Here is a 24271-nt window from a genome sequence, read left to right as displayed (position 1 = left end):
AGCTGTGAATTAATGGCAATACCAAGGTGGATGCTGAGTGTAATTTAAAAACATAATCTAGGTTTGTTCATTTAATAAATTATATAAAATTGAAATTCAAGATCTGTCTGATAGCGAAGTTCACATTCTAACATAAACGTAGACTTGAAAAGGATTATTCCTTTAAATGGTCTGTGCTACAGTGGAACCATGGTAGAAGCAACACCAGAAGGATGCTCTGGAAGTTAGGCTTGTATCACACTGGGCACAGAGTTGACTCAAGACCCACAGCATGAAGAAAATCATGGAGTCTTTACCAAGTCTTTTCTATAATTTGAAACCATAAATTTTTAATAATATAGTAAATCTTTAAAAAATAGAATGTGAGATGTGGTGGTTAACATTTATTACCAATTTATAGGCTCTAGAATCACCCAAAAAGCAAGCTTTGGGGCATGCCTGTGTAGGGTTACTTAGACTGGGTTAGTCTGTTGAGATGCTGGGGGATTATTTAGTTAATAGAGGTGGGAAGACCCACTCTGAATATGGGCAGCACTATTCCATGGGCTGGGTGCCAGAATACATAAAAGAGAGAGACAGAGAGCGCTGAGCACTAGCATTCAATTATGGACAGACAAGAGCAGTTGCTTCACCCTCCCGAGGCCATGGCTTCCCCACCACAATGATCTACACCCTTGAACTGTGAAGCAGAATAAACCTTTCCTCCTGAAGATACTTCTGTCAGGTAGTGCGACACAGCACCAGAGAAGAGTATAGGGAAGGACTCAGTATTGAAAGGACAAACCAGAACTTAGTGACCAAAAGCTCGTACAACGTTCCCAGCAGCCCTGCTCACAGTAAGCAAGAGATTGAAACACCCCAAGTGTCCATCCTTAGAATAGATAAGCAGACTGTACGCAGCACACATGTGGTGTGAGTGGCTATGATTCAGCCTAGAGGAAAAAAGGATAACCCAACTCTTTATAGCAGGGATGAACTGGAGGGACACCGTGCTAAATAAAACAAACAAAATAAACAAAAGGACAAATGTCAGCTAAATCTACCTCTGTGGAAAGCACCAAGTAATCAAATTCATAGAGACAGAAAGTAGAATGTTGTTTCCAAAAGAAAGAGAAATGTCTTGTTCTGGAATGCTGTGGTAGATGTTAACAAGAGAATTAGAAATTTATCTAACTGGGAATTTGTCTAATGACACCCTTCAGTTGGTAAGGTAACAGAATAAGTTCTGGAATTGGTGGTGGTAATGGACCATATCAAAGTACTGTGGCAATAGTGCCCCAGTAAAAGATAAGGCTTTCTGCCCTTTTCTGAAGAGAAAGGAAGAGGAATGGATGGGGGAGAAAGGAGGTTCAGGAGAGGGACTGAGATGAGAGAAGGGATGGATGGGAAACTGATTGGGCTAGAAAACAATTAACTAATAATTTAACTTTAAAAAGATAAGGCATTTATAATATATATTTTACCACAATCAGAATATTGCATGTATTTTTCTAAAGCATATTTTGAACTCACTATTTCATATTTTTATTCTTTTCAGTACAGATTATTTTTGTTACATTAAAATGTCTGACAACTACACTTTGAGTCAATCAATAAGAAAAAAAATGGATCCATGGTATTTACTGAATACTTTCTAGATTAATAGACTTGTAATTGTTTCCTTAAATGTTCCAGCATGTTCACTTGGATATAAAAATGCAATATGAAAAACAGCTATTTCTTTACCCAAAGTTAGAAATTACCAAAATGAACTGTCTCTTTTATTTGAAATAAAACAAAGTCAAAATTCACTGTATTTTTATAGCTGATGGCTTAAAGACAACTAACAAAAGGGTCACCTCTGGGTTAACTATATAGGATAAAATTCTTTGTCCAGGAAAGAGATCTCTTCAAAAAAATCAGAGGTGACCAAAAGTAGTACATAATAACCAAAGAATTTAATCATAACTGATAGATTAAGTATTTATGATAACAATCAGTATTCATTTAGTTCAAGCAAGCTCAGCAGGCACAGAACACAGGGAAAAGAATGAAAAAGAATGGGTTTTGAAATTCTAGAAAGAATTCAAAGAAAATCTTTGAGTCATTGTACAAATCAAGGCTCCAATTACCACAGCTTTTACTGGCTGCTTGTGTTTTCTATTCCCAATAGTACAAACAGAATGATTTTAATTATTATAAAAATTGACTGTACTTACGCCTGCTGGAAATATCTGAATAACATTTCCAGCTATGTCCAAGATTCTTAGTTTTTTAAGATGACAAAGTCCCTGTGTTAGAAGACAAAAGAGTTTTTAATATAAAATTGTAAGTATTAACTTTTAGTTCAGAGTTGACTGAGGTGTCTCTCCATCAAGACAGTCTTTCCCAAGGACATCTCTATGGAATGTCAAATATCTATGAATCCTCACTTCTTCTGAGCACTGCAGAGCAATATACCACATTCTACGTTAACTGTTTCTAGGCCTGAACCAAGTCTCACTCTTACTAAGTGTAGTCATAGGCAAGTTCTTAAGCATCTTTTTGGATTTTAATTTCTCCCCTCTTCTAAGGAGAAATGATATACAAATGTGATTGTTAAGCGGATTAACTGAGTTACCAAACTCAAACCACCTAATATTCAGTGAGGACTCTTAGATACTACCTATTATCAAAGTGGAACCCTGTGAAACAGAAAACAGCTATAATCCTGCAACATTTTCTGTGATGATAATTTCACCAGAATTTATAGTACATCTATCTTTTGCTTAATACTAGGATAACACAACCCTTTCTTCATAAAAGAAATAAAGCCCACGATTATACCTACATGGTCAATACAACTGTGTATTACCACAGTAGCCACATGGTTGTTATAGAACATCTTATTTCTAGTATTTCTATTAACAAGCAAATGAAAACTAGGGTTTTAAAACCTAAAAACATGAAAAATGTTTTAAATTGAAAAACAAAGGTATAATTTATTAAATGACTTCAATTATGGTAGGAATGTATCTGCAATGCTATTATTTTGGTGGCAGAGTTTCTCCTTAGGGAAATGGTATATCTCCTTAGCCATATCTAATAGTCTCCATCTTTAATTGCATGCTAACACAAGTTACATCCTCTGGGAATAGAAGATGAGTCTGCAGTACTGAATGTACTTTAGATTCCTATCTTTGTAAATGCCAGGTCAAGAAACAGAGTTGGACAGAAATTGTTCCATAAAGAGAACATTGTTACTGGGATAGAACTGTAGGAGAAAAGAGCCTGTAGAAGAAGAGTATTAAAACAACAGAAAATGACCAAAAAAGACTGGCAAAGGAGATATTAATATATAAAAATTCTTTTTTAATTCTTTTAGAACATGTAAATATATATATTTATATATTTACTATCCACAGAGACCAGAAAAGGGCATCAGATTCCCCTATAAATGGAGTTATAGATGGTTGTCAACTATTATGTGTGTGCTGGAAATTGAACCTTGGTCCTCTGTGAGAGCATCAAGCGCTCTGAACCACTGAGCCATCTCTCTAGTCCCTGGATGTGGATCTTCATTCTTCCTGTTTTGCAGGGAGAAAGACTACATTTATCCCCCCCCCCCCCCCCCCCCCCCCCCCGCCCCGCTCCAAAAAATATCAAACTTATCCCATTTACCTAGTTTAAGTCTTATGTCTATCACTGGCAAATCACAATGTCCAGTGTGAAGGACTATTCTGATTTGGCTAGGTGATCTGAATAGTGGAACAGGACAACACTAAGCAAGCCTCAAAGACTTACAGGGCAGGGAATTTACAAGTCTGTAGCACAACACCAGTATAAAAACAAAAAGAAAGAGGTGCTAGACAGAGAAAAGCAAAAACAGCCAAACTATATAGTAGGCACCAAGCTAAAGGTTGGCATTCTTCATGACTAAGGAGAACATGAATTACATTGAAATTTTTAACAATTTTCATTTGTCAACTAAGACCAAGGCAAATGCCAAGACACTGTTTCAGGAAACTTTAACAAAGTTAAGAAGCTTGGCTTCAGGACTTGTACTTTTAATATGTGAATATATTTTGCAAATTTCTAGGAGGGGAGGTAAGTTGGTCTTCTATAACAGAAAACCATTAATTGCAAATCTTACAAACAATAGCAATGTATTCTCACCTGTACAGAATGAAAAAGACTAAGGTCAGGGTGCCAGCACAGTAGGGCTATGATGTGTTCTTTTCTAGGTTGGAAACTGCCAACTTTTTGCTATGACATCACATGATGGAAAGAGCCCTTTATCCCTATGAAGTCTCTCAAGATGCTTTGTTTGGGTTCAATTTAGTTTGGCTTTGTTTGGTTGCTTAAGACAGAGTCTTATATATGCCAGCAGGCTGGCCTCCATCTCATGTAACAGAGGATGCTTCAGAATTTTTGATCCTGAGTGCTGGATTGCAGGCGTGTACTAGCATACCTAATTTTGGAACCTCTTTAATAAGGATGATAGTTTCATTCATGAGGAACCCACTCTCATGACCTAATTTACTCACAATGATGCCACTTCCTGTTCCATCACACTAAAGTTATAAATCACTCAGTACATGAGCATCTTGGACCACATAAAGCCACAAAGGAATATGTTGGACTTATGCTTTCAGTAGAATGCTTTGGGAAGTGACACATTAGTCCATATGCTAGCACTCTCACTCCGTTTCTTAACTGCAAGCCCTCTTTTATGAATTCTGAAATTCTTTGTTGGATTTTTAAATGCTGATGTCATTATGACCAGCTCATAGACCTAGTGGTCTTATTTCTGTAACAGCAAGAAATATCCATCTATATTTAATAAGTGTATGAGTCAAATGTATTTCTAAGTAGTAATTGTCCCAATATCTATTTTCACCTATTGAATCAGTTTCATGAAAGCAATCTTTTAAAAGTAAGAAGAAGCTTTCTCTACAAAACGCAAAGCTGTCTCATGCTGTTTCTGTTCATTCATCTGTTTATCCATACACAAACTCAAATCCAGAGACTATTTTTTTACTTCTACTATCACAAAAGCAGTGACAGTTTTATGTTAAGACTATACTTCAGAAGTCCTAGGTCCATCTCTCTCTCTCTCTCTCTCTCTCTCTCTCTCTCTCTCTCTCTCTCTCTCTCTCTCTCTCTTTCTCTCTCTCTCAATTTGGTTTTTGGAGACAGGGTTTCTCTGTATAGCTTTGTGCCTTTCCTGGGACTCACTCTGTAGCCCAGGCAGGCCTCGAACTCACAAAGATCCGCCTGCCTCTGCCTCCCAAGTGCTGGGATTAAAGGCATGTACCACCACCACCACCCGGCTAGGTCCATCTCTTATTCAAAGGGTTCTTTTCATATCCCACAAACCTCTTTAGAGAAATTAAAATAGAGCCTAAGAGGAATATAACACAAATATAAACAGAAAATATACATTCATACACATGTGTACACCTACACATAATTCATAATGTATTAGGAAATGATTCACGCCTATTTATCAAAACAAATAAACTTTGAAGTGCTTTATCATTTATAATGCAGGCTAAAAAGAACAATGATATATAACCACTTCCTGTCATGTTAAACGAGTTCTTTGCCAACAGCAACAATAACAAAATGAGTGGCCCTTTTTTCTTTACCTCTGGCAAAAATTCAATGTTATTCCTGACCAGAAAAAGCTGCCGAAGATTCTGCAAGAGCTTAATCTCTTCAGGGATGCACATGAGCTGATTGTAGTTAAGATGCAATGCAGAAAGATGCACAAGGGAGCAAAGCTCTGTAGGGATCATGGTGAGCTGGTTATGATTGATGCTTAGGTAGGTAAGATTCTTCAGCCTAAAACAATAAGCAAGCAAAGAGTGTGACTCAACCTCACTGGACAAAGAAAGTCCATTGTAAAAGTGTCACTATTAAGTGTCATTTTTTTCCCTGGAGCCCCTCTGAATCTTATCAAGTGTTTGGAACCTAATTTTTAAAAATAATTTGTAACCAGAAACCTATGTAATATCTAGATTTAATCAAAAGAGAATTCTGCCAGGTGTGGTGGTGCACGTCTGTATTACCAACAACTCGGGAGGCAGAAGCAAGTGGACCCCTGTTAGTTCAAGGCCAGCCTGGTCTACATGGTGAATTCCAGGCCAGCCAAGGCTACACTGCTGTCTCAACAACAACTACAAAGTAAAAGGAAAAAGAGAGAAAAAGTAGAAATGGGTGTCATGCTAAATTGTTGCAGAAGATGGAAAGATGGATTGACCATGAAGTCTGCCCTTCTGGACAAAACAGTTTAGCAGACACTAGGAAGAGACAGAAAATGTTACTAGGGGTGGAAAGGCATGTAAGAGGAGGAGAGATAGGGAAAAGGTGGGAAAAACTAACAAAACCAAATTTTGGTTGAAAAACATCCATAATGAAATCTAATTCACTGTAATCTTATAAAGAAATATTAGTAACTGGTTAGACCTTAGATTGTTCACTATAAAAACACTGGCCCCTTCAAGAATAAAATCACATTTTAAAACTTTTAAGGTACTAAAATTAGAGAAAGAACATATAAAATTTTGTACAAAATACTATTGAGTACAAAAACCTATTATATCTCTACATATAGCAATAAATAATTGGATGGGAAAGACTTAAGAAATGCCATTTATGATGACATAATAATAAAAACATATATAAAATAAGAAAACATTTAACAAAAGACACAAGAGACCTAACTGAGAACATGTAAGAGGCTCTAATTAAAAAAATTATATCTTGCTTATGTGAAGAAAAAAATGTTTATAGTACCAATATAGACATGTAGATTCAATAAGAAAACTTATTTTTTGTGTAGAAGTTAAGAAATTAATTTTAAAATTTAAAAATTTAGAAATTTAAAGAATCAAACAGTCAAAAATTCTTATTAAAGGAACAAAGGACTGAAAAAAGGAAGTTGCATTACTTGATTCAAATGGGACAGCACAGCTACAGTGGCTGGATTTGGAGAAATGACAGTCCTGGGATTTGAAAGTTTGTGCCCCTCCTGTCTAATGACCCCTGTGTAGAACTGTGAAACTGGGCTTTCAGGAGGTCATGCGGGTAGCATCTTCTTAAATGAGATTATCACCTTGATCAAAGAAGCCCCCCAGAATTATCTTACTTATTTTACCTTGTTAGGTCACACAGGGGAAAAAAAGATTCTATGAATCAAGAAGTGAGTTTGTAGCAGATATAGCATCTGCCAGCACTTTGAAATAGATTTCCCAGCTTTCGGAACTGAGAAAAGTAAATTACAAGCTGCCTAGTCTGTGGTGTGTTGTTACAACAGCCCAAATGGACTAAAAGAAAAATCGATCCACAAATGAGAATAGAGCCCAGGTGACCCAGAGTTGATTTCTTTTTCTGACAAAGGTGTCTAGGCATTTCAACTAATAAAGCATGCTCTTTGAACAGAGAATGCTGTGGAGGCCCACAGAGGTTTCCTAGTGAGATCTGAGCTTGCATATTTACCCATCAGAGCTGCATTAGAGGATGGCTTGACCATGTATGTGGTTTCTAGGTGATTGGAAGGTTCTACACTTGGCTGTGCTGAGGGAGGTCTGCTGTGGGATGGTCTGTATGTCAAATGCTCTGATTGGTCAATAAATAAAACACTGATTGGCCAGTGGCCAGGCAGGAAGTATAGGTGGGACTAACAGAGAGGAGAATTGAGAGAACAGGAAGGTGGGAGGAGACACTGCCAGCTGCCACCATGACAAGCAGCATGTGAAGATGCTGGTAAGCCACGAGCCACGTGGCAAGGTATAGATTTATAGAAATGGATTAATTTAAGATATAAGAACAGTTAGCAAGAGGCCTGCCATGGCCATACAGTTTATAAGTAATATAAGTCTCTGTGTTTACTTGGTTGGGTCTGAGTGGCTGTGGGACTGGCAGGTGACAGAGATTTGTCCTGACTGTGGGCCAGGCAGGAAAACTCTAGCTACAGAGGTCTTTTGCTCCACCCCTTGGCATTCCTATAAATAGCTCTTTAGAAGAGAGGGGAGGGGCTGGTGGATAAGGATCCAAGTCCTCTCAAGGCTATCCTGTGTTTCTGTCTGTTTCTCTCCCCCTCTATCATTCTATCTAAATCTCTTATCCCTCTGTCCTCAAGAGTACCCTGAGGTAAAATGTGGGAGCTGGTCTCCCAGCTGGCCTCCCACAGAGTGCTCAACAGCTGAATAAATGACTTAGGGTAAAATGACACTGGCCATCACCTCTAATGTACAAACATTTCAAATTAGGTTATAGATCCAAATGAAAACCAAAACTATACTGTTTATAAAAAACAATACAGTATACTTTCCTGACAGCTTTGGGGTAGGCAAAGACTTCTTTAAAGCAAATATAAAAGAAAAAACATTTGTAAACTGATGACCATGAAAATTACAAACTATTGTTTATCAAAAGTACCATGAATAAATACATATTTATAAGCATACACATTTACATATATATGCTTTATAAAAACTACCATTTTGAAAATTAAGACAAGACACGGCTAGGAAGAAACTATCTGCAGTGCATATACTTGTCAAAGCACTTGTACTCAAAATACACAAAGAAGGCAGGAGCGATACAACTTTTAATGAACAAGATGCTGGAAACAAACACTTTAGGAATGAATACTCACACAAACACATACACACACATACAGGCGTGCACACACACATAAATATGTAACAACAATTAAAGAAAAAGATCGTGAATCTGATAGAGAGCAAAGTGGGGTACATGGGAGGAATTGGAGGAAGAAAAGGGAAAAGGGAAATGATGTGATTATATTTTACTTTCAAAAAATAAAAATATTTAGAAAATAAAAAGAATATGAACTCATTGGGAAATGAAAAAACAAAGTTTATATAAATGATGAGTAAGAACAGGAAAAGGTACATAACATCATTATGTATCAGTGAAATGTAAACTAAAACTCCATGAGATTTTATGCATACTTGAATAAAGAATATTTAAACTGCAGATGAGAATGTAAAATTGCATAATCACTTTGCTGAAACATTGGCTTTAAAAGTGACATATAAATTAACACTTATACAGTAAGGCTCTAAAACTCCACTATTTTGAACTGGAGTGAGAATTAATCATATGCCGATAAAAAAATCCTTGTACAAAACTATTTGGCACAGAACAATTCTTGGGCCAAACTAGAAGCAATATGAAGGTCAATAAGCAGGAGACAAGACAAATGATTTATGATTCATCTATACAGTAAAATGCTATTTAGGAGAAGTGAAAAATAATGAAGAACCCCAACAATAAGGTAATTCTAAAATACATATTCTAAGCAAAACAAGACACAGAAGAATGTGAACATGAGGGCTGAGAGTGGCTCAGTGGTAAGGAGCACCTATTACAATTTTTTGGAGAAAAAGTTATTATAAAATAAGAATGTGTATATACTCTATGATTCCATTAAATAAGTTCTAAAACAACTAATTTGCTAATCAGTTGCCTGTGAGAGGTTAAGAAACCCTACAAGGTAACCAAGAGTATTCTGGGTTGTATGAGGTTTTCTAAGTACTATTAGCATATAGACTTGTCATAACTCCCCAGATTATAGATTCATGAATCCTGCATACTATTTGCTCAGCAGAAAACCTCAGCGATTAGGCTGTCTAAATATCACTAACCTTCAGAGATCATGTAAGGTAGAATGGAGAGGGCAAAAGAGAATTTGCAAGGAATTAAGCAAGAAAGAAAAGCTACAGACAAAAACAATGAAAGAGCTAGAGAGAAAGCAAAGAGGTTAACCAGTGGAGACAAGGAAGCACATCAATTAGTTACCAAGTTGTCAACCTTGAAGACATATCTACAAGTAATACTACACAAAACGGGCAGGTTGTAATCAAGAATGAAAACATTATCTACACACATATATGTATTTATATATGTGTTTATATATGTGTGTAGATGATGGATTTATGTATGTGTGTGTGTGTGTGTGTGTGTGCAACAACAATTATTGAAAAAAGAGGTCATGGATTTGAAAGAGAACAAGGAGTGGTATATGGGAAGGCTTGAGAGGAGGGGGGAAAATGATGTAGTTATATTTAAACCTCAAAAAAATAGAAGAAATATTTTTTTAAAAATCAGAAGGAAATTAACTTGGAGTGAAGTAGAGTCAAGCAAAAACTAGATGTTGAAAAGGAATGAAGGAAAGGGGAGGGGGCTGAATAGGGGGTGAGAACAGCAAGGGTCAGACGGGGGGGGGGGGGGGGAGGATGGAGAGAGAGAGTACTGGGAGAGAATCTGGAATCAGGAGGCCTGTCTGGGATGTGCTAAAAACCTAGTGCAATGGAAACTCCCAGAAATCTGAGGGTGGCCCTAGATAAGACTCCTGGTAATGAGGGATATGGAGCCTGAATCAGCCATCTCCTATAACCAGACAAGACTTCCATTGGACGGATCAGGACACCAACCCAGCCACAAACCCCTCGACCTACCATTTGTCCTGCCTACAAGATGTGCTGAGGTAAAGGTGGAGCAGAAATTGTGGGAGTGACCAACTGATGACTGGTCCAGCTTGAAACCCAAACCAAAGACCAGAACAGAACCAAACACGACTGGCAAACAAGCAAACAAACAAAAAGTCAATTAAACGATTCCTAACGATAATCTGCTATACTCATAGATTGGTGGGTAGCCCAACTATTATCAGGGAAGCTTCACCCAGCGACTGCTGGAAACAGATGCAGATCTATAGCCAAACATTAGGCAGAGCTCAGGGAATCCTACAGGAGAAGGGGAGAAAGGATTGTAGGACCTAGTGGTGGCAAGAACACTACAGAACCAACTAACTTGGGCTCATAGCGGCCCACAGAGACTGAGCCGACAACCAGGGAGCCTGCATGGAACTGACCTAGGCCCTCTGCATATCTGTTACAGTTGTATAACTTGGTCCTCTTGTGGGACTCCTAACAGTGGGAGCAGGGGCTGTCTCTGACTCTGTTGCTTGCTTTTGGGTACCCTTTCCTCCTACTGGATTATCTCATCCAGCCTTAATAGGAGGAGAAGTGCCTAATATCACTGCAAATTGATATACCATGACTGGCTGATGTCCGTCCATGGGAGGCCCGCCCATTTCTGAAGAGAAACGGAGAAGGAGGAGTGGATGGTGGTGGGAAGGAGAGATAGAGAACGAACTGGAAGGAGAGGAGGAAGGGGAAACTTTGCTTGGGATATAAAAACAAAAATAAGTAAATAAGGAATGAAAACGCATGGGTGTATCCTACAGCGAAAGACATGGATCTTGTTCTTCATTGCTCAGTTAAATCATTGTTTCAGTTGAGCACTTTGGGTTTCCATTGAGATGTTGTTTTTCTTTGCTATTCTTTCCCCCAAAACTCTGTAATGAGCTCAGAGCTTGAAATGTGTCTGTCATGTGTTTGGGTGAGTCAGGGTCTAATACCTTTCTCCTTTCAAGAAAGCAGGGAGAGCACCTTGCAAAGGGAACCTGGAGAAGGGCTGCGCTTGCAGCTCCTCCTTGCTCCCCTCCCCAATAGTGTTGACAAATAACTTCACAAAATAGCTTCGCTAGGTGGCAGAGGAGAGGGGATGAGTCTTTGATCCCTTCCCCTCCCCCTCTTTTTGTTTCAGAGATTCTCTGTGCAGGAGGCTTCTACTGTCTGCAGCTGTGCAGTTCTGCAGCTGTGCATTGCCACTCACAACACAGTTACCCAGACTTCAAACCTAAGAGCTGTGAAGCTGAAGATATCTTAACCAACAAATTCTTCTCTACCCCTCGTGGGTTTTGAACAAATTGAGAATAGTAGTGAACAGAAGCCAGGTATCAGCACAGAGCTGACATGGGCCCAATTTGTCTTCCTCTTAACTAAGCTGATTCATTCATAGCCTTTACTGCTGAAGCAGCTGCTTGATTTCTAGAAGAGTGAGAGGAGGATGCCACACTACACAGGTTTCATGCTTTTCCAAAATTCATATACAAAAGAGTCAGTCTTTCACCTCCGGAAAGCAATGAGTGGGAAGAACATAAAACAGCTACAATAAAAAGCAACTCATAACAATAATAGTGAAAATCTTACTGAGAACTTATGCTTTTAAATTTTTTCTCATTTCCCTTTTTAAGATTTATTCATTTTATTTTTATTTGTGTATGTGTGTCTGTGTAAGTGCACATGCACACAAATGTACATGCACTAGCCATGCACACACACACTGGCACCAGCACATGAACAAACACACTTGACTATATGCTTGTGCACTACATGCATTTGGGTACCCATAGAGGCCAGAAAAAGGCAGATCACCTGTTTTGAAGTTATACGTGGTTGTGAGCTGCTGAATGTGGGTGCTGGGATAGGAACCCAGGTCTTCTGCAAGAGCAGCAAGTGCCATTAACTGCTGAACCATCTCTCCAGCTCCCAATAACTTACTGAATCTTAAAAAGCCTTTATAGATACTATTCAACCATAAAACTACCTTATAAAGTAAATACTATTATCGCCCTCATTGTAAAAATGAAAAACATTAAGGTATGGAAAGACAGAGAAATTTCTCCCACTGGACCTAGACAGATAGCTTGTCAGTTAAGACTCAATACTGCTCTTGCAGATGACCCAGATTTGGTACCCAGTATCCATCATCAGGCAGCTCACAACTGCCTGTAACTCCAGCTTCAGAGAATCCCATTCCATGTACTGGCTTCCCCAAGCAGCTGGATCTCACATACACAAATCCACGCAGACACACATTCATCTCAACGTCAGCCTGTAGTCTCTAAACATACAATCATACACATGTTATACATAATTTAAAAATAAAATTAAAACCTTTAAAATAAAAAAAAATAAATAAATAAAACTTCTCCAGGATGAGGAAGTGAAATTCCACTTGTAAAGATGACCAGTTAGCTTGTATCTATGGTCAGAATAGAGATGAGCTAGAGCTAGCTATAAGAACCACGTGGCCCACAGGTTTAGGATCCCACTTTTTCAATGAAAGCCATCCTTCAGTTTTCCTGTATATAATCTTTCATGTGCATGCATCTTTAAATAGTGTGCACCCCACTCCAAACACAGCTTCTCAAACTGCAGAGTCATATCACCACTGCAAGGGCTTTGAAGTTCAGCTACTCAAAAGTCTCACATCACAAGGGGCGGAAAGTGAGATCTAGGGCAGTTAACTAGCCAGTCCAAGGTCACAAGGCTAGTTGCACAAATTTATATTCTGAATCTGAGTTACCAGTTCCTTTCAATATATCTTTTTCTGTTAACTGTATCAACATCAGTACATACACCAATTGATTGGTAAGTTAAAACCATGGAAAAGCAAGCCACTACTGGCATTTTAGTTATCATAAGTATTTTTCTTCTACAGAAATTAGATTGTTCATTTTTTTTCAAATCTTTTTATTTATATCTTATGTATGAGTGCTCTGAATGTATACCTGCAGGCCAGAAGAGGGAATCAGATCCTATTATAGATGGTTGTGAGCCGCCATATGGTTGCTGGGGACTGAACTCAGGTCCTCTGGAAGAGCAGCCAGAGCTCTTAACCCCGGAGCCATCTCTCCAGCCCCCCTTTATTTTTTTCTATTTATTCTACTTAAAGTACTGCCCCCCTCCCATAAAAGGATTTGGAAATAAATATAGACAAGTGAATTGGAACACATTAGACTTTGCGGACAGACAGTCCTGTGCTGAGGATTGATCGCAGTGTCACATTCTCGTGGAAGCCTCTAGTTGCTCTTACATGCATATGTTTCTGTTCAATATGCAATGAAGAATCTCCAAAGTCAACCTGAGCAGAGCTCTCTCCATCTGTCAGAGAAACAGCTCAAGAGTGCATACTAGCTCAAAAAGACAAGGCCTTCAGCTGGCTGCAGAAACACTATAATGATGATCTGTCTGCACAGATGTGCAGGATAAGGGAAAACAACATATTTTGGTTGTTGCTAATGATAATAAAATGTGCTGGTTTTTATTTAACGAAAATGACATCGTAATTTTAAATCCTTTGCTTTTATACAACCTTTTCCCAATGAACTCAAAATGGTTTATGACATTGGTGAAATAAAATTTAATGTCCCCAATCTGTGATGGAGCAAGCTCCAAGAACTGAGCTGGCCTATCAATAACATCACCTTAAAGCCTTCTGTTTTATACTCCAACTTTTACTCCTTTTTTTTTTTTTTTTTTTTTTTTTTTTTGGTTTTTTAAGACAGGGTTTCTCTGTGTAGCTTTGCACCTTTCCTGGAACTCGCTTTGGAGACCAGGCTGGCCTCGAACTCACAGAGATCTGCAGATCTGCCTCTGCCTCCCGAGTGCTGGGATTAAAGGCGTGCGCCACCACCGCCCGGCAACTTTTGCTCTTATATTACCCGCTATTTCTCATTTCTCAAAGTAGTTCAGGAATTATTTGCTTAAACTTGGTTATTGGGCAGTGGTTCTGTTGGTAAAATGCTTGTTCTGCAAGCATGAGGACCTGAGTGTGGACCTCCTCCAGCCTGGCATGGCGACACATGTCTGTAATCCCAGAGCTAGGGGTCAGAGATAGGCAGGTCCCTGGGACTTGTTGCCACCCAGTTAAACACAAAGGATGAGCTCCAGTCCAGTGAGAGACCCTACCTCAATAAATAAAGAGGAAAGAGACTGAGGAATCTTCCTAATATCTTGATGACAGACTGTGGTCTCTACACATACTACCATACACATGTGTACACACATGCATACGCCATATACACACAAAAGAAAAAGAAAAAAAAACTTCTGTGACTTATTTCAGACTTCTATCTCCCTATGCTCTTTGTAACCACCCCCAACCCCTGACTACTTGATGCTGGGCCTAACACCATCAAAGGAATGGGATGGAGTTTGGGTAAGCAGAGAAATGTAATGTTTAACCAAGCCTCACTATAAATAAATTACCTGCCAATGTCTTCAGGAAGACTCTTAAGTAGATTGCAATTCAGATTAAGCAGAATCAACTCTTGTAAGCCATCTGTCAGAAAACAATATGTCATTTTAGCCATCTGGCAGGAAATAAGTTTTAGTCTTTCTATATACCTTTGAATTCCTTTTGGATTCTTGCCTTGGCCACGGTTCTGTTGGTTGCTGAAGACAGAAGCTTTCTAGCTAAGGCAAAAAGAGAAAATGTACCCCATTGTTACAAACCTAAGCCACTGCATCTGAAAAGAATAGAAGCAGGCTCACCACACACTGGACCTGAGAACTAAAAGGCAGAACCAGGATGTAGTCCACTTTCTCATCAAATCTTCCCTCAGCTTTCACACCTAGAGTCCTTCTGTCTCTGTCTTGTCACACCTTCCTTTTGAACCAACTGGCTCTATTTTCCACTCAAGTATAGTCACCCCACAACTCTTGCCACTAACAAGACAGAGTTCTCAATGACATATCCCACCATTAATCATGATTTCCCTAAGTTTCATCATCCAGGGCTGCCACCATGCAACCAGTTCCTGGAAATTGGTCCCACTTAGGAATGAAACTACATTTTGGCTTAATCTTTATTTGAAACAAACAAAGGGCTAGGGATCTAGCTAGACTGCTTTCCCCCAATGCTCCAACTTGAAAATTATGGCACCCAATTCAAAATATTAAAAATACCAACAGAAGACATGAACTGGATATCCTGTGGATTGGTTTTGTCTCATGTCATGTGATTTTTCTCAAAAAAAAAATTAAGTCATTTTAGTCTATAATAATCTTAAAGAAAGCTTACAGTTGACTTAGCTTTAGGATAGGCTTGTGACCTTGCTGCTCAGTGGAGATATGGTTATAAAACAAAGGGTTAGAGGAGAAGGAATGGAGGATGGATTTGATCAAAGCACATTATATTCATGTATGAAATTTTCAAAAAATGTATTTTTTTAAAACATTGTAAAGTTTTGCTTCAGAAATTTCTTAATCTCTGCACAGTGGGTGGGATTCTTTTTCATTTCTATATTAAATTATTAAACTCAAAGGTTAAATGCAATGCTATAATATTCCTTAACTAACTTACCACAGACTCCAGTAGCAAATCTATGAATCCTGTTTCCAAATAAATGAAGCTTCTTCAGGGATGTAAGGTGTTTCATCTCTTCGGGAACTTCTTCTAATTGGTTGTTTCCCAGATTTAGTAATGTCAACTGTAAACATAGAGATTTAAGGTATTTGTACATTATCAACCTCCAAATAGAAAAGGCAGTAAGTTAAGATTCTGCTGAGATCTATAGAACCTAAGACAACATAAAGACATTATTTTTATCCATTTCCTTAAGGTAGCACACAAAGTAATTTCATTATGGCATTTCATGCACGTTGTCATATTAATTATTCTTATTCATCCCTCTTCCCCACAGCCCTCTGCCTTCTCCAGCCCGCTTTTGTTATTTCCAGTTCTGGCACATCTTTTCCCTTCCCTTCTATATGACATGTATTTTATTACCTTCTCCCCAACCCCAGCTGCTCCTTCCTTACAACTTGCAACTTGCTCTTCTCTCATGGTCTCCTCTCAGACACACACACACACACACACACACACACTTAAACCTAGATTCTGCATATGAGAGCATATGCTGTTCTTAGGCTGGCTCATTCACTTAAGTAATAATCTCTAGTTTCACTTATATCTCTGAAAATGTCATGATTCCTTGTTTCTTTATGGCTAAATAAAACTCCATTGTGCATGCAACACATTTTGTTTATCCATTCATCAGTTAATGACTGATAGTTCCATTTTTTTTTAACTCTTATCAATAATGCAGCAATCACCACAGATGTACAATTCCTCTGTGCTGTGTTCACTTACAGTATTGGCAGGTATATATCAAGTAGCGATACAGGGGAGACATCCGCTATTTATGTTTTCACTTTTTTGAAAACCCTCCATACTCGTTTCCATACTGGCTACACCATTTTATACTCCCACCAACAGTGACTCAATACTCCCATATCCTTTCCAGCATTTGGTCCTGTTTTCTTAGTGACAGCCATTCAGAATAAAGCTGAATTCATGGAGCAGCCTTTATTTCCATACTTTTAAAGATTTTCCAAATATTTATTGGCCATTTGCGTTTGTTCTTTTGAGAAGTGTCTGTTCAGTTTATCAGTCACTTACTGGTTAGACTTGGTGTTTTGGTGTTTGATTTTACAGTTCTTTATGTACTTTAGATGTTATCCTATGTTTGATGTAGTTAGTGAAGAATTTTTTATAGTAACCTATCTCTTCACTGATGATTATTTCCTTCACTGCAAGTGTTTATCAGTTCCTAAGAGGTTTTTAGAAGAGTCAGTCATTAAGGGTTTTGTTTTGTTTTGTTTGTTTGTTTTTGTTTTTTTGAGACAGAGTTTCTCTGTGCAGCTTTGTACCTTTCCTGGGACTAACTGGTAGCCCAGGCTGGCATTAAGGGTATTTTTAAGGATAGGATCGTGTCATAAAAATAATAATGCTTTGACTTCTTCCTTTTCTGTTTGTATTTCTTTGATTTCTTTCTCTTGTTTTATTGCTCTGTTAAGATTTAGGATATCAACGTGTAGAAGGCTGCAAATAGATTCATATCTGTCACCGTGCACAAAACTTAAGTCCAAGTGGATCAAGGACCTCAACAGAAATCCAGCTACTCTGAACCTGCTAGAAGAGAAAGTAGGAAGGAGTCTTGAATGCATTGGCATAGGAGATCACTTCCTAAATATAACACCAGTAGCACAGACACTGAGAGAAACAATCAATCAATGGGACCTCTTGAAACTGAGAAGCTTTTGTAGAGCAAAGGATACAGTCAACAAGGCAAAGCGACAGCCTACAGAATGGGAAAAGATCTTCACCAACTCCACATCTGACAGAGGACTGATATCCAGAATATATAAGGAACTCAAGAAATTAGACATCAAAACGACCAACAGTCCAATTAAGAAATGGGCTATAGAACTAAACAGAGAATTCTCAACAGAGGAAACTCAAATGGCTGAAAGACATTTAAGGAATTGCTCAACATCCCTAATCATCAGGGAAATGCAAATCAAAACAACTCTGAGATACCACCTTACGCCTGTCAGAATGGCTAAGATCAAAAACACTGAAGACACTTTATACTGGAGAGGATGTGGAAATAGGGGAACTCTCTTCCACTGCTGGTGGGAATGCAAGCTTGTACAACCACTTTGGAAAACAATATGGCGCTTTCTTAGAAAATTGGGAATCAATCTCCCCCAAGATCCAGCTGTATCACTCCTGGGCATATACCCAAGAAATGCTCAATCATACCACAAGAGCACTTGCTCAGCTATGTTCATATCAGCATTGCTTGTAATAGCCAAAACCTGGAAACAACCTAGATGCCCTTCAACTGAAGAATGGATAAATAAATTGTGGCACATATACACAATGGAATACTACTCAGCAGAGAAAAACAATGACATCATGAGGTTTGCAGGCAAATGGATGGATCTAGAAAAAATCATCCTGAGTGAGGCAACCCAGACTCAGAAAGACAAATATGGTATGTACTCACTCATAGGAAGATGCTAGATGTGGAACAAGGATGACTGGACTGCTACTCACATCACCAGGGAGGCTACCTGGAAAACAGGACCCCAAGAAAGACATGGAGAAATGGATGAGATCTACATGAACAGCCTAAACATGAGTGGGAGCATTGAAGGGTGAGGGTCAAGGGAAAGAGAGCGGGAGATCCTAGCTGGATCAAGAAAAGAGAGGGAGAACAAGGAATAGGAGACCATGGTAAATGAAGACCACATGAGAAAAGGAAGAAACGGTAAATGAAGACCACATGAGAAAAGGAAGAAACACAGAGCTAAAGAGGCCCACAGAAATCCACAAAGATACCCCCACAAAAGACTGCTGGCAATGGTCGAGAGACAGCCCGAACTGACCTACTCTGGTGATGGGATGGCCAAACACCCTAATTGTCGTGCTAGAAACCCCATCCAAGGACTGAGGAATCTGGATGCAGACATCCACGACTAGGCCCCTGGTGGAGCACTGGGAGTCTAATTAGTGAGAAAGAGGAGGGTTTATATGAGCGAGAATTGTTGAAACCAAGGTTGAATAAGGCACAGGGACAAATAGCCAAACGAATGGAAACACATGAACTATGAACCAAAGGCTGAGGGCCCCCCAACTGGATCAGGCCCTCTGAATAGGTGAGATAGTCGATTGGCTTGATCTGTTTGGGAGGCATCTAGGCAGTGGGACCAGGTCCTGAGCTCATTGCATGAATTAGCTGTTTGAAACCTGGGACTTATGCAGGGACGCTTGGCTCAATCTGGGAGGAGGGGACTGGACCTGCCTGGACTGAGTCTATCAGGTCGATCCCAGTCCTCGGGGAAGACCTTGATCTGGAGGAGATGGGAATGGGGGTTGTGCTGGGGGGAAGGAAAGGGGGGCAGAAAGGGAGAGAACAAGGGAATCTGTGGCTATTATGTAGAACTGAATAGTATTGTAAAATAAAGAAAAAAAAAACAATAAATAAAAAAATAAATAATTCTTATTTTCATGGGGAAAAAAAAGGTTTCAAGCACTGGGCCAAGAATGGTGGCTTACCTCCCTTAATCCCAGCACTTGGGAAGCTGAGGCAGATGGATCACTGTGAGTTTGAGGCTAGCCTGGTCTACATGGTGAGTTCCAGGCCAATCAAGGCCACACTGGGAGATAACAATAATAATTTTAAAAAGTATTTGAGCACTATATTGAATAAGAATAAAAGTAAATGTCCTTGTCTCACTCCTGAATTTAGAAGAAATTCCATTTCTCTTTTCATAATATCAGGTATAGTTTTTTGCATAGAACTCTTAATATGTTAAGATATGTTACTTGTAGTCCTGGATTGTTCAGAGCATTTTTCATGAAGGGATACTGAACTTTGACAAAGGCCTTTCTGGCATCCATTGAGATGGACATGTGATTTTTGTGTTTATGTGTTGTCCTATATTTATTTACTGATTTGGATAATTTCTGAACTAACCTTGCATTCCTGGGATAAAACCAACTTGGCCATAGTGTACAATGTTTTGAATGTGTTCATGAGTACAAGTTGCAGGAATATTATTGAGAATGTTATTGAAATATTAGCTAATTTATTTTGAAGGTAGGGTTAAAATATATTAGCAATTTGAGGGGAAAGATGTGATAGAGAGTCTGCAGTTGTGTTTTACATTACTAGTGTAATTCATTGTCACCACACATCTTTGCCTGGACTCTTCCTTGACTTGGCAGCTCCATTCCCTCCATATACATACATATATACATACATACATACATACATACATACATACATACATACATACGTGTGTGTGTGTGTGTGTGTGTGTGTGTGTGTGTGTGTGTGTGTGTGTATTTCCCCAAGAGAACTGCCTTAGTAAATTACAGACATCTGTGTCTAAGGCTTTCCAAAATACATTCATGGAGAAAATGGAAACTCTTCTGAAAAGGAAGGTGTGAGTCAAATCCCAGGGGAAGGTGAAATGAAATCAAAGCATAAGAAACAACCACTGGATGTAGCAAGGCAAAAGTCATTAGTGACTGTGATAGCAGGGAGTGCTGGGAAAGAAGTGTGTAGGAGTGACCTGTGGAGAAAACAAAAGAGCAAAACCAGTGACTGATAGACACCTTTTGAGACAATTTCACTATCATTAACAAGGCCCAATGAGATGGTCCTGGGTAAAGGCACTTGCTGAAAAGCATGCCAAGCTGTGTGACTTTCCAAGTCCACAAGGTGGTGGTGGAGAGGACTCCCCCAAGTTGCCTTCTACACATGCACTGTGTGTGTGTGTGTGTGTGTGTGTGTGTGTGTGTGTGTGTGTGTACTTACCAAGGAAAAGAGGCCATGAATTTGAGAGAGAGTAAGGGGGTTGGGTAGGTGGGTTGGAGTGAGGAAAGAGGAGAAATAATTTATGACCTCAAAAATAGATTATTTTTTTTTAAAGGAAAGTTTTGTTGTTTCGTTTTTGCAGGCATTTCATTCTGTAGCCCAGACTGACCTATAAAAATGTAGACCAGGCTGGTCTCAAATCATTACAATCCACCTGCTTCAGCTTCCCAAGTCTAGGATTACATGTGTGCACCACCGTCCCAAAAGGATGACATCAGCTGCTTTTAAATTTGTAACCATCTCCTAAATGTCAGGCAGCAACAAACACGCTCTGTCTCCATGAAAATATGCTAAGGTTCAGCATAATTAAAATTATATATACAATTCCAAAGACTAAGTCAAAGATTGAACCATGATTGAAAAATGCCTCCCCACCTAGATGTTTCATTAGCTCACTTGTATTTATTTTGGACTTATTCGCTCTTTGTCACTCTCTTGAATGCTAGCCGTGATGTCATGAATAAGATACTCGGGCTGGAGAGATAGCACAGAGGTTAAGAGCACTGACTGTTCTTCCAGAGGTCCTGAGTTCAATTCCCAGCAACCAAATGGCAGCTCACAACCATCTATAATGAGATCTAGTGCCCTCTTCTGGCTTGCTGGGACACATGAAGACAGAACACTGTATACATAATATAAATCTTATTAAAAAAAAAAAAAAAAAAAAAAAAGAAGATACTCAAGAACTCTTATAATCTAATGTTGGGATGTAGGACAGACCACCACAAGTTAAAAAAAAATCATTCCTGTTAGTATTAACTGCTAAAGAAGAAAACAGGGCGATGCAATAACTTGGAGTTGGATTAGGGTCATGGGGGAAGGTTTCCTTGTAAAGGAGTTGTTTGAGATGGAAAATTGGGGGTTCCTTGACAAAGCTGATCCTAGCAAGGGTTTCAGTAACATGTCAGTTACATATGGTTCCTAAAAAGCATTTTAGGCAAACAATTTTAAGTTCTTCGGTTTGCACTACTTCAATAATTATCTCCAGAAGGACGTTCTACTGGTATTCTCTCTGCAGTTCGATCTGGTTCCAATTCCCAAGTGATAGCATTACCAATTTCATATTTTTTGCTAGCACATTGTGTGGAAATTAGTGCATCTGACAATTAGAAAGAATTTGTGTAAGTCACCTAGTCTAGCATGCAAGAGAGAACATATACCTTCCCAGTGATCACAACATGCAACAGCCAGCTCTTTGTCATTAATATCTATCTTCCGCCCATTATTTTTAATTGTGTATTATACTTAATTAATCAGGGGAGGGTGCACATGCCACAGAGTGATTGTGGAAGTCAAAGGAGAACTAGCTGGATTAATTTCTCTCTTTCTACCACATGAATCTCAGGGATCAAACTTGGGCTGTCAGACTTGGAGGCAAGCACCTTCACTTGCTGATCCATACCGCTGGCCCATCTGTTATTTTTTTATGATTAAGCTCTAGCTCTCTGTACCCCTTACCCAGTTCTTCCCACAGCAATCATAAACAGTAGTTTTATTCCCACTCCTCTTACATAATATTTAAATTTTTTGAAGAATTGTTATTGCACTCTTTAAATTTGATCCATCTTTTCCTTAACCATTTATTTTCCTTAGGACATAGTTTCCAGACCCTTTGACCACACTGGCCACTTTCTAATCACTGTGAATGCTCCTCTCAGAAAACACAGTGCCTAGGGTGACAAAGACAATTAATTCATGACACAAATGCTGAGGATGGTGGAATCTTTGGGCAGATGAGTATACTTTCATTAATGTAGTCTAACATGTCATATATTTCTGGCAATGAGGCACATTACTTGTGCATAAACTACACCCCCATGGCCAAGAATAACAACAACAAACCTATGTCAACTGTCAAGCATATAAACCACATCCTGGGCTTGTGCAATGAATTCCTGTCTTAATCTAAATGTAGGAATTTACATTTTTCCCTGTAAAAATTGCATCTTGTTGGTTTTGGCTCCTAAGACATCTCCCACGGATCATGCTTAGATCAGATTCTAAAATGTGATGATACCCATAAACAAAGTAGGTCAGCTTTTCCCTTCCCTACTTTTGATAATATACCTACCATTATTATAATCCTGTGGGGCCCAAAGTGTAGGATCAGCTACAACTTCTTTTTCTCCTTTCTCTGAATTCAGTCAGTAATCAAATCTTAACATCAAAATTTCTCGTAGGTGCAAGTCTCACATTCCATTCCAACCACTGTTAGTACTTAAATTTACTTACTGCCTGCCTCTAAAATAGCACAGCTGAATTTACAACAAATGTGCTATAACATTACTTAAGTCCCTCTTCCTAATCCTACTAGATTATGTCTAAACAACTGTTTGAATAATCAGTCCAAGAAGACCTGCCCATCAAATGCTATGTTTCTAAATACAGACCCAGACATTATGCAGAGAGAGACCTTAGAATACTCAGCCCTAAATGGGATGTCTCCATAGACTTCCTCCTCTCAGAGCTCAGAGAAAGAACCCCATGGAAGAGGAGGTGGGAAGAGTAAGACCCAGCAGAGAAAACACCAAAAAAAAAAAAAAAAAAAATCAACCAAGGCCCTCTAAATCAGTGTGAGCAAGGCTCATATGAACTTACAGACTGAGGCAACAAGCACAAGGACTGCAAAGGTTTGGGCCAGGTCCTCTGAGCTTATATTATGGCTTCCAATTCAGCATTTTATGGGATTCCTGAGTGTGAGAACAAGTAGGTCTCTTGGGCTCTTTGTGATCTAGGGCAAGTCACTCAAATTTCTAAGCCTCTATTTATTTTAAAAATGGGGATAATGATGTCTATTATTCTTGAAGTTGTGTTTAAAGATAGTACAATAAAGATGCTTGGTAAATGAGAGCAATTATTTAACATTAACTATAACTGTTCAGGCCCAAAAGACAATGCATGGTACTAAAAAGGCAACAGGTGATTAATAAATACATGCATACAAGTTGATAGTTCAATGACTGTCTGCTTTTAAATTTACTTGTTGTCTTAATAATTGATAACTCTAACTCAACTTTTCACATATTTCTGTAATCACAGCCACTCTTTTACAAGACATTGGGGCACTGAGTTTAATTAGATCAAAAGTGTGATTAACCTACAAACATATATTCATTCCCCATTAGAATTAACAACAGGAGCCCCATGTATAAGGGCTCAGAAGCATCAGCACTATTCTCCTGTCCAGATCAGCCATGCGTTCCAGGACATATGCATTCTTGAGGGCACTTACAATTCCACCATCATCTTACTCATACAACTAACTCTAGCCACAGTCTAGAGAAAGTAACTGGGACACAGTTAATAAAAGCTGTCCTGTTTTCTCTTAATGTTTGGCCAAATTAACAAAGTCACAGTGTTTTATAAAACACAGTTTTAAAAAGACAAATATCTAATTGAAACTAATAGATA

At 38.8% G+C, this 24271-nt stretch overlaps 1 protein-coding gene across 1 annotated transcript in view; it reads right to left on the bottom strand.

The window, feature by feature from the left end:
• The window catches only part of Lrrc69 (leucine rich repeat containing 69), a 133606-nt gene that overhangs the window by 104302 nt on the left and 5033 nt on the right, over positions 1-24271 (bottom strand). Inside the window, exons 2-5 of the mRNA XM_037202390.1 lie at positions 15991-16117; positions 14895-14967; positions 5610-5805; positions 2199-2270 (exon numbers count right to left, since the gene is read on the bottom strand). Of these exons, the coding sequence (XP_037058285.1) occupies positions 2199-2270; positions 5610-5805; positions 14895-14967; positions 15991-16117 (468 nt within the window). The remainder of the gene's footprint in view (positions 1-2198; positions 2271-5609; positions 5806-14894; positions 14968-15990; positions 16118-24271) is intronic.

The sequence above is a fragment of the Peromyscus leucopus genome, chromosome 2, assembly GCF_004664715.2.
Source record: "Peromyscus leucopus breed LL Stock chromosome 2, UCI_PerLeu_2.1, whole genome shotgun sequence".
Taxonomy (NCBI): domain Eukaryota; kingdom Metazoa; phylum Chordata; class Mammalia; order Rodentia; family Cricetidae; genus Peromyscus; species Peromyscus leucopus.
This window is presented reverse-complemented; position numbering and strand designations above follow the sequence as displayed.